The 11525-nt window shown below is 41.1% G+C and overlaps 1 protein-coding gene across 2 annotated transcripts; it reads right to left on the reverse strand.

Annotated features, from left to right (window-relative positions):
• Positions 1–48: 48 nt before the first annotated feature.
• Positions 49–11498, reverse strand: LOC146547729 (secretin receptor-like). 2 transcript variants are annotated; one of them, XM_085265442.1, is made up of 13 exons: positions 11285–11498; positions 11096–11195; positions 10688–10798; positions 9606–9712; positions 8115–8224; positions 7887–8019; positions 7360–7513; positions 7212–7272; positions 7053–7122; positions 6388–6479; positions 1092–1230; positions 967–1008; positions 49–884 (listed from the first exon to the last, which is right to left on the reverse strand). In XM_085265442.1, the coding sequence occupies exons 1-13, from the start codon at positions 11351–11353 to the stop codon at positions 699–701; spliced, it is 1374 nt and encodes a 457-aa protein (XP_085121568.1). In that variant the 5' UTR covers positions 11354–11498; the 3' UTR covers positions 49–698. The 2 variants fall into 2 exon arrangements, with proteins under 2 accessions (XP_085121568.1, XP_085121567.1); XM_085265441.1 differs by having other exon boundaries at positions 7212–7513.
• Positions 11499–11525: the final 27 nt, after the last annotated feature.

Raw genomic sequence — 11525 nt, forward strand, 5'->3', positions numbered from 1 at the left:
TTTTTTAACAATGTAAAGTGAACTTAAAATATTTTTGAACTTGGAGCACTGAAATCAAAACTTCTGGGGGGAAATAGCCTTAGTTTTAGCATCTGTTGGTTTGGTAGAAAATTGTACCACAAGTTGTCTGATCAGGGTGTAGATGTGGAGTCTTGCAATAAAAATCCAATCTGGAAATGAACTTAAAGCAAATTGAAAAAAGTCAAAACAAAGTAAAACTAAATGCTAAAACATAACTCTGGGACTGAGCTGATGTAAGCTTTATTTAACCAGGCGAGTCATTAGGAGCAAACACTGATTTAGCACTGTCATCTTGCAAGAGGTAAAACCTGTATAAGGAAATGGGGGGTAGGACAATAAAAAGTAAAAAACATAAAAGAAAACATTTCAACACACCCACTAGTAAAATTAAAGCTTAGTTACAATGTTACATCCATTAAAAAAAAAAAAGAGCTTATTAAACGTACACCCTGGACAGATGCCAGGGTAACAGAGGGTAGCTACATTTTGCAGAAAGTGATTAAAGAAAGTAGCTTTTTGTTCACCGACTCCTAAAATCTTCCTGTCAGTACTTTAAATCTCCAAACAAAGCGTCCGATGCTGTTTTAAACAGCCAAGCTGTCGACTGTCGGCACTAAGTGAGAGTCCGTCATGCTATGGATGAGACGAGCGAGAAAATGAGCTGATCCCAGCTTGAGTCACATCTCCACAGTGTCCACAGGGAGCCCGCTTGTCAACAGGCTGCCTGGAGAGCAGGGCAGCAGGGACACCTGGGTGTGAGGGGTCCCGCTGTGGCTGATGGAGCCGTGGCGCTGGCTGCGTCTGGTGGGCAGGTGCTGAGTCAGCCTCCATCTCCTCCACCGCCTTAGAAATTCATGCTGCACCTGAATACACACATGCACGTTGGTCCGCACGTTCCAAACTTTCCTCTGAATCTGTTTATTGTAAAAGCGGAAGACCTCTCACCTCTCCGTTCACAAAGCAGTAGAGGACAGCGACCACAAAGCCCTTCAAGAGACAAAAGTCAGCTGATCATGTGGTTACATTTGTCATTGAATTGAGTGAAATAGTCAGGGTATCACCTGGTTTACCTGAGTGGATGACAGAGCCAGCTCTACAAAGGTCCAGATCTTAAACATAGAGCTGCTGACTTCAACGGGCAAGAACACGAACAAGATGTAATGCACGCCGAACAGAGCAACCAGAAAAAACGTGGATTTGATCAGCCTCCTGGGTGAGGAGAAATCAGCATTTTTGTTTAAGTGACAGTAAAAACAACCTATTAAAACTATTAAAAACTAACTTTTTAATAGTCAAAATATGTACTACATGCTATAGGTTTCCCTGGATACAGTCACCCATCTGTGTTTGGACTGCACAAGTGTCTGGATCTGTTCTTGTGGGATTGAGTTCAGTGTCCGGCTGGTCATTGGTTGTGGCTGCCTCTGGGACATTGACCCAGCCTGTCCCAGGCTCATGTTCAGTAGCAAACATACCAGGACTAATTGCTAGCTAAGGAAGTGTCTGGATGTGCTCTGAGTCCTGATCCAGAAAGGCCTACTTTGCTCTGGCAGCGTGGAGATGGGCGTTGTTGTGCTGAAACACGAGAACAAGGAGGGGAAGGGCTAGTGCTGCATCTCTACTCCACAGTTTGTCTGTGTCCTCTCTTCCTCCCCTCAACCCCAGATGATGGCAGATGGCTGCTTCTCCCTGTGCCTAGTTCTGCTGGCAGTTTCTTCCTGTTAAAAGGTAGTTTTTCTTCCCAATTTCGCCAAGCACTTGCTCATAGAGCACTGTGTGATTAGCCTTAAAGGTACTTTTTGTAACGACCCTCCACAAACTGGAACACTCAAAATGTTTAACAGGGGGCAGCAGTTTCATTGTTAAGTCTATGGAAATGTTTTTGGATGTGCATTGCTGTGTAACTTTTTTCTTTTTAGCCCTACCACTATTCCTCAGGAGGAATCACATTTAAGAGTCTCTTAGATGTATGAAACATAAGGCCCAGGAGGCTAAAATTGGCCAAGCAAAGACTCCAGTCCTGACCACAGCTTATATATATATATATATATATATATATATATATATATATATATATATATATATATATAAAAAACACCCAGCATGCCCCTGCGGGCGGTTTATCCTTCAAGCTCGGGTCCTCTACCAGAGGCCTGGGAGCTTGAGGGTCCTGCGCAGTATCTTAGCTGTTCCCAGGACTGCGCTCTTCTGGACAGAGATCTCCGATGTTGTTCCCGGGATCTGCTGGAGCCACTCGCCTAGCTTGGGAGTCACCGCACCTAGTGCTCCGATTACCACGGGGACCACTGTTACCTTCACCCTCCACATCCTCTCGAGCTCTTCTCTGAGCCCTTGGTATTTCTCCAGCTTCTCGTGTTCCTTCTTCCTGATATTGCTGTCATTCGGAACCGCTACATCGATCACTACGGCCGTCTTCTTCTGTTTGTCTACCACCACTATGTCCGGTTGGTTAGCCACCACCATTTTGTCCGTCTGTATCTGGAAGTCCCACAGGATCTTAGCTCGGTCATTCTCCACCACCCTTGGGGGCATCTCCCATTTTGACCTCGGGACTTCCAGGTTATACTTGGCACAGATGTTCCTGTACACTATGCCGGCCACTTGGTTATGGCGTTCCATGTATGCCTTGCCTGCTAGCATCTTGCACCCTGCTGTTATGTGCTGGATTGTCTCTGGGGCATCTTTACACAGCCTGCACCTGGGGTCTTGCCTGGTGTGATAGACCCCAGCCTCTATGGATCTTGTGCTCAGAGCTTGTTCTTGTGCTGCCATGATTAGTGCCTCTGTGCTGTCTTTCAGTCCAGCTTTGTCCAGCCACTGGTAGGATTTCTGGATATCAGCCACCTCCTCTATCTGCCGGTGGTACATACCGTGCAGGGGCCTGTCCTTCCATGATGGTTCCTCGTTTCCCTCCTCTTTCTTGGGTTTCTGCTGCCTGAGGTATTCACTGAGCACTCGGTCAGTTGGGGCCATCTTCCCAATGTATTCTTGGATGTTCGTTGTCTCATCCTGGACTGTGGTGCTGACACTCACCAGTCCCCGGCCCCCTTCCTTCCGCTTAGCGTACAGCCTCAGGGTGCTGGACTTGGGGTGAAACCCTCCATGCATGGTAAGGAGCTTTCTTGTCTTGATGTCAGTGGCTTCTATCTCCTCCTTTGGCCAGCCTATTACCCCAGCAGGGTACCTGATCACGGGCAGGGCGTACGTGTTGATGGCCCGGATCTTGTTCTTACCATTCAGCTGACTCCTCAGGACTTGCCTGATCCTCTGCAGGTACTTGGTGGTTGCAGCCTTTCTAGCGGCCTCTTCATGGTTCCCATTTGCCTGCGGGATCCCCAGGTACTTGTAACTGTCCTCTATGTCTGCAATGTTGCCTCCTGGTAGTTCAATCCCCTCAGTTCTGACTACCTTCCCTCTCTTTGATACCATCCGACTACACTTATATATATATATATATATATATATATATATATATATATATTAGGGGTGCAACGATACACAAAATTCACGGTTCGGTTCGATACTTTGGTGTCACGGTTCGATATTTTTTCGATACAAAAAAATGTTCATGCATTTTTAATTTGTCATTTATTAAAATTATAAATATATATTTTAACTCAAAAGTACAGTTTTTAAATTTAACCCTAACCCTTGTGCGTGTTTTTTATTTTGACAGCGAATGCGCACCTGCGGACCACTTATGTGCAGCCCTGGTTATTTAGCTCATCATATCGCAGCCACAGAAATTCTTTTGTCCATGAAACCATAAAGCTGCACTTTCTTTTTGCCTTATAGTCTGATTTGTCATAACTTCTCCGTTTTGTGGTAAGCTTTTCTTTGGCTGTCACTTCTTCACCCTGACCTGTCTTATTTGGCTCAGCAGAACTGAAATGCTTTTACACGCTCACTCACATAAGCTCAGCGATTCTCTGCGCGATCAACCTCTCACATGTGTAAGCTGCGGGAGATTTCACTTGTCATGTTTGCATAGTAAGCTAACGATTAATAAGACGATGTCAGAGGAATTGGTGCACAAATTATCATCACTCACAGATCAGTGCTGTCGCTCTCTATACACAGTTCGCACGATTGCAAAGTGAAAGCAAAAAAACAAGCGCAAATTCAAACGCGACTTCAATATGTCACATATTGACAGTGGCTCACCGATGCCAATGACATAATTACCCAGCTACATTTCTGAAAGAATGCAAAAGCATTGACATATATTTTTCCTACAATAGCCCGACGGGCAGGGAAGAGAAAGATTTTGGTAGCCCGACTGAAAAAATCGCTAGCTCCAGGACGTCGGGCTAGCGATATTGCGAGCCCTGTATCTGATTGAGGAATCACTCATCTTTGGAAAAGAGAGTTTATTACAGAGAAATGTCTCTTTCCAAAATAAAAGCTATACTATCCGCTTCTTCTGGGCTATATTCTCAGCAGCATAAGGAGAATCATGTGCTAACAGCTGTCTAAATGACTCGGCTAAAGTTAGTAGCATGCTTGCTTTTTTTTGTCTGCTTCCACTTGTCTTTGCACTAGGATGATGTCGGCGTAAATGTGCAGTCATATTCGTTGTGTTCCCACTAGAGCTTTCAGGTTAATCTCGTTGAAATGACCTTAACGCCACAACACGGCAAATCTCCGTTAACGAGCTACCGCCGATCACTCCGTGCATGGGGCTAGACGGCCAACACGTTAACGAGCTAACTGCGCTAACACACTAGTTCACACTCATGTAATTGAGCATTGCATGGCACATCCAACATACTGTTTTACTTTAGTCCATGACTCGCTTACCTTCAGGGTCATACGTCACATGAAAACCAAAATAATTCCAAACGCCAGATCTGAATGAGGTTCAATTTGCCTGTTGCAAGTAGAGCTTAACTTCTGTCTCGCTAGCTTGCCCTGCGCTCTTCCTTCTGACTATGCTGTCTGTGTTGAGCGCTCAGTGGATCTGCGCTCGACAGTGCAGCCTAGGCGGAGTAGTCGAACACAGATTCACTGAGCGCTCAACACAGACAGCATCGTCAGAAGGAAAATTGATAAAAGAAATTACAAATGTTGTATTGTTCGATACATATGCGTACCGAACCGAAAGCACTGTATCGAACGGTTCAATATCGATACGAATATCGTTGCACCCCTAATATATATATATATATGGCCCCAACTGACCGAGTGCTCAGTGAATACCTCAGGCAGCAGAAACCCAAGAAAGAGGAGGGAGACGAGGAACCATCATGGAAGGACAGGCCCCTGCACGGAGATCTCTGTCCAGAAGAGCGCAGTCCTGGGAACAGCTAAGATACTGCGCAGGACCCTCAAGCTCCCAGGCCTCTGGTAGAGGACCCGAGCTTGAAGCATAAACCGCCCGCAGGGGCGTGCTGGGTGTTTATATATATATATATATATATATATATATATATATATATATATATATTTTACTGTTGATGTATATTCAGAATGATATGTTTTTTAAACCCCAGACACCTTAGGGGGACTTATTATGCTGAATATGTTAATCTACATCAAGGGTGTCAAACATAAGGCCTGGGGCCAGAAACAGCCTGGCAAAGGCTCCAATCAGGCCTGCTGGACAGCTTTGAAAAATATGATTGAAGGCATACAATTTTAGACTTTTAACTGTATTTTTTGATGATGACTGATAAAGACCTCCCCCATCGTCATCCGTTATACACCAACATGATTACGTAACAGACATAACATGTTTTTTTACAATGGGTCCACCGTTTAAAAAAAGCATTTTCTGTGAATTAACAAAAACTTCCACTTTTATACTTACAGGGCAGTCTTTGTGGCCAATGAGCTGCCAGAAAATTTTCTGTAATTTTACATATTTATTCCTTACATTTTAAGCCCAAAGAACCGTGCTGACAGATTTCTTTTGTTTGCAAAGCATGCAGAGCATGCAGACACACTTCTTTTTCTTATATTGAAATATTTCAGGATTTAAACGTGTAGGTAAAGTTCTTTGCACTTACAGAACAGGGAGTTTCACAGGTTAAACCATGCAAAATGAGTTTGACATCCCTGACTTGCCTGGCTGAATAGAGTTTGCATTGACTTGCCGCATGTTATGTCACAGAGCAGTGTGACTGAGCTCTAGTTAAACTTCAGTTGATAACTCTTCAACACAATGAAACTGTTGTTTTATCACATTCTATTGACAGCTATATATTTTAGGGTTTTAAACTCTTTTTGAACTTGTGAATTTACAAATTTACCTTTAGGTGAACATATTAGTATAAGTATAGGTCCATCAGTATGAATATATCATAGAAGTATAACAGCAAACATTACCCTGTATGCACTACTCACTTATACTGGCTTAATTCGTTTCTCTGTGCATCTGGCATTCTGAGTTTGCTCACCAGTATCCTCAAAATCCCCATGAAAAAGATGAGGTTCATCTGAAATGATAAAAGCAGTGCAAATGATTGTTTCTCCTTCTGTGCTTCTAGTCCCTTCTCAGGTAGACATTGCGTCAGAGTTGTCCGCCATATTGGACATGATACAATCAATGATTTCTAGAAAAAAATGCGTATTTTCCTGGGTGGCAGTGGTTCATGGAGGTTGTGGGTTCTCGCTGGGTGAAATTGGATTCTAAGAAGGTGCTACTAAAAAAAACACTCCCAGTAATTGCTTTTGTTGCCACCAGTGTTGGGGAGTAATGGAATACATGTACCGCCGTTATGTATTTAAAATAGAAAATATGAGTAACTGTATTCCATTACAGTTACTGTTTAAAAAGGTGGTATTCAGAATACATTTACTTTGTTGAAATAAATAATAATGGCAGACATTTTCACTTCATGTGGTTAGCTAAGTTGTTAGCTAAGTTAACTTGCTGTTAGCTTCAGATTTAGCTTACACATGATACGTACATCTGTCAATCTAAAAAGTATGTTCAAAATGTAGAATGTTTAAAAATAATCTTTCAAATAAGAATGAAATGTAAGTACAACAGAAAACCAAAGTTTTACAGATATAGTTAGAAGAACTGGCACTCGAAGTATCCACCAAATCCATTCATGCCTCCTGGTTTCCCAACATCTTTGAAAAGAGAATGAGAAAAAATTGTCAAATAATAATACATGACATGATAATATCATAACTGCAAGGCTGAGAGAAACAGACCTTACCCTTCATCTTCATAAAAATATTTTGCACACCCCCAGGAGATGATCACAATCAGTGGCAAACCTGTGTGATGAAATAAATCAGTGACTATAGATCTGAGGTTGAGTTTTAGGAAAGGAGACACCACAAGGTGAAGACAGTTCTTCCCACCCCAGCTGAGGACGATGTACCAGGCCAGATGTTTCTTCAGGGAGAAGAAGGAGCGGTTAACAAGGGTGTATAGGAAGTGGCCCTCCACCAGCAGCCAGCTGTAGTTTGCAAGGATGGAGTAGTTGGAAAACATCAGCACGACCTTACACGGCGCCTGCCCCACCACAATTACACAAAAGAACTTGAGTTAGGCTTATTGTTATTCCAAGTTATCAAAAATAGTTTTAGTTCTAGAACAAAACGACTCCGCTAAAATGATGCCTATGCTAGATTTCAGTGAGTCCATGCAGTTTACATCACAACCTCAGTACCAAAATAACGCCTGAAGATTTCTACTCGCTGCCAAAAGAGCATATTACTACATTCTTTCTTTTGCCTTTACTGCCAACATTTATGCTAAGCTAAGATAAGCCAAGAACTTCTTGGATCAGTTTAACTGAGAAGAAATGACAAAACAGTAACACATTTTTAATCCTATTAAGCCTCAGAACTTGGGTTTCATCAAACAATCGCTGGTCCATCGCTACCGGATAGTAGTCACAGTGATAAATCTCTTCATCTGTAAAGAGCAGAGCATCTCGGATGAAGATGAAGATGGCTCTCAGGCTGAAGGAAATGAACAGTTGAATGTGAATGTAGTTCCTGGTACAATGAAGTTTCCTGAAGGAATATAAACACGGACAATTCGAGGTTAGGAACTATTCATCATCTTTAAGCACAGGGTTGACAGTTATTCAGGCCAAGATGTTGCTCACCTAAACACACAGAATATGGTGATGGCAATGATGAGAGAGATGAGGGAAATTGTGTATCCAACTGTGTACATTGTCTTCACATAGGAGAAATACAAGTGGCTGTCTGAGGACTGAATCAAGAATAGACGATATTCAATTATTTTCCTAAGCAGCAGGATATGAGAATGCAGTATGATATAATATAATGACGGAAACTAAGAATACACTGATAATTTGTCTTATTTAACTGCATGTATTCTGTGCAAAGGTTCATGTCTTTATATTTGGCTAGTTAAATGGAAATAACCACAGTGATTTATTGAAATGTACTACAATGCACGGAAATGCAGTATGCAAGGCAAAAACTAATTATACGATTCTAGCGAGCTTGAAAGTCAAAATTTGATATGACCGCCATTATTCTTCAAAAGAGCCTGAACTCTCTTAGGCAAGCTTTCTTGTAATTTCTTTAAGTGGTCAGATACTGTTCATCTACTGTAGGTACTTTTGTTTGTCTGATACTCCAGCCTTTTTTTTATAGATTTAACACTCGAAGTGGGAATAAATGATGTGCTTCTGTGACAGACGGTAACAAAGTGTCTAAAGATACAATTTTAAATGGGTTCTTTGCTAAATTATTAGTTATGTGTAGACACAAAACTAGTTTATCCCTTGAGTTAGGTGGCTTTTTTATGTTTGAATAATTAATAAATCAGCGTTCAGTGGTTTAAAATACAAAAACAAAAAGACATAATATCAAGGAGTCCATGAAAAGGCAGATTTACATGTTTGAGCAGAATTAGAAGTTAGCGGTAAATTAGCTAGCTAGAATGTACTGTAGCTAGCATTTCTAAATAAACCAAAAATGTACAGCAATGCTCTGACTTTGAACATAAGCAAAATGGAAAAGTAAAACTAAGTACTGTTTTAAGGGTCAGTTCATTTGGGCTAGTTGGCATTGGCAATGGCCTGCTATCATGAGCTAGCTTTAGACTATATCAGCATATTACCACAGGAGCAGCTGGGTTAGGTTCAGCGGTTAGCAAAGACAAACACCATCATATATCAGGAAGAAGACACTAAATATGGGTATCACCTTAGTCATGAGAATACCTGCATAACTCCATCCACAACACGAGCTTAGTCGTTAATGTTTGTGCATGGTCTCTATTAAAGTTGTGGCCCTCATGCTCATAAAAGTGTCGAAAATGACAATGAAGGAGCCTCATCCAAAGCAGTAAATGCGTCTGTCTGGAAGCAGAGCTGTTTATATCATCACTTAGCAAGTGAGATAAGCATTGGCTTTTAGAAGAGTTCCCATGAGGCACTGTTTTTTCCCTTCAGACTTGAGCCTATCTATCTATCTATCTATCTATCTATCTATCTATCTATCTATCTATCTATCTATCTATCTATCTATCTATCTATCTATCTATCTATCTATCTATCTATCTATCTATCTATCTATCTATCTATCTATCTATCTATCTATCTATCTATCTAAACACCAACCTCTCCAAGAAATAAGAGACTTTCATTGAAAGAGTAGCCACAAGCATCTTCGTGTGGAATCAGCAGGTCTGTCCAGCCATTGTTTGTGCAGTTGCGATGCACTTTACCTGTAAAAAGCAATAAAATAACACTTGAGTTTTGTCTTGGTGTGCAAACTGCACTGCTATGTACACACACACACACACACACACACACACACACACAAACACACACACATATATATATATATATATATATACGTATATATATATATATATATATATATACGTATATATATATATATATATATATATATATATATATATATATATATATATATATATATATATATATATATATATATATATAGATATATATATATACGGCCGTAGTGATTGATGTAGCGGTTCCGAATGACACCAATATCAGGAAGAGGGAACACGAGAAGTTGGAGAAATACCAAGGGCTCAGAGAAGAGCTCGAGAGGATGTGGAGGGTGAAGGTAACGGTGGTCCCCGTGGTAATCGGAGCACTAGGTGTGGTGACTCCCAAGCTAGGCGAGTGGCTCCAGCAGATCCCGGGAACAACATCGGAGATCTCTGTCCAGAAAAGCGCAGTCCTGGGAACAGCTAAGATACTGTGCAGGACCCTCAAGCTCCCAGGCCTCTGGTAGAGGACCCGAGCTTGAAGGACAAACCGCCCGCAGGGGCGTGCTGGGTGTTTTTTTTTAATATATATATATGTATGCTACTTTGGGAACCTGTGTGTACAAAGAAAGAAAAAAAAAGAACCTGACGTCTGTGTTTATTGTATAATGGTAAATAATCTACCAAAAGAAATGCAGAACTTTTTATTTCCCTCTTCAGGCACTTCAGAATTTATCAAAGTTATCTCCCAGAGTAAACCTACCACTAAAATGTTACCCGGTGTCTTATGTACACATGTATTTTATGGCGTAGTGTTTGGATAGAGACCCTGAGAGGGAGTAGGTGTTTAATTTCCTTATGAAAACAAATTAGGTTACTGGCAAATATTTAACAGGTGCAATGTAGTATAAATAATAGGTGCAAGTGAGTGCTGGTGTGTGTGTGTTTGCATAGTACCTCCTGAATTAAAAAACTCTGGACAAGGTTGTGAAACAGTTTCCCCAAGAAAAGCCGGTGGCCAGCAGTTCAAGTCGTCCCACATTCCCTTGCAGTGCATGCTGTTATTTTCTTAGTAGATCAAAAACAAATATATATTTCAATTTTATAGTAGGTTTTGTTTCCATACAAACAATGGAGCCACATTTTAAAATGTGAAAAGCAATCCACTTCAGGATTAATATTTGTTGCAGTATGTTATGTAACCAGCAGGTGTCGATAAAATACCGTTAAGTTAAAAAAAAGTTTAAAAATGTCATTAATTTCAGATATGACTAGTATTCCCTCTTGGCACTTTCCACCAAGCAGCGGTCCTTGACATGTCACGACAGAGCGGAAAGAGACAATTTAGAAACCGTATTGACTTACCAGCTGTTTTGTGTGATGTTGAAAGTAGCAAATCTTTCATGCACTTTTCTTCCTCTCTCATAAGGCGAACATTAGGATGACAGACTGGTGACGATTTTGCCTGTTTTTAAGGAAAGATTACATCGGGCTCTGCTGATTTTTCATAGATTAAAAAAAAAAAACTAAACAAGCATGCCTCTTTTTTCTCACCTGTGGGAAAAGTAAAACCCAAATAAGTCCAAGTTTTATCATTAGGTCAAAAACTGTGATTTTCTCCATTAAAATGTGTACTTGCGTCCAAATCCCAGGGTGTTTAAATGATTAGAATGAAAAATTAGCATGGCTGCTATACAGCAAATGCGTGAAGTCGGAAAATCAAACATGCGCCTCTTTGGCTTGATAATCACGCAGGGTATGCCTCAGGACAGTGTGATAGGGGTTTTTATCAAGG

The sequence above is a fragment of the Mchenga conophoros genome, linkage group LG23, assembly GCF_057382185.1.
Source record: "Mchenga conophoros isolate Kocher_MC1m ecotype Shallow Benthic linkage group LG23, M_conophoros_male_GT1.1, whole genome shotgun sequence".
Classification (NCBI taxonomy): Eukaryota; Metazoa; Chordata; class Actinopteri; order Cichliformes; family Cichlidae; genus Mchenga; species Mchenga conophoros.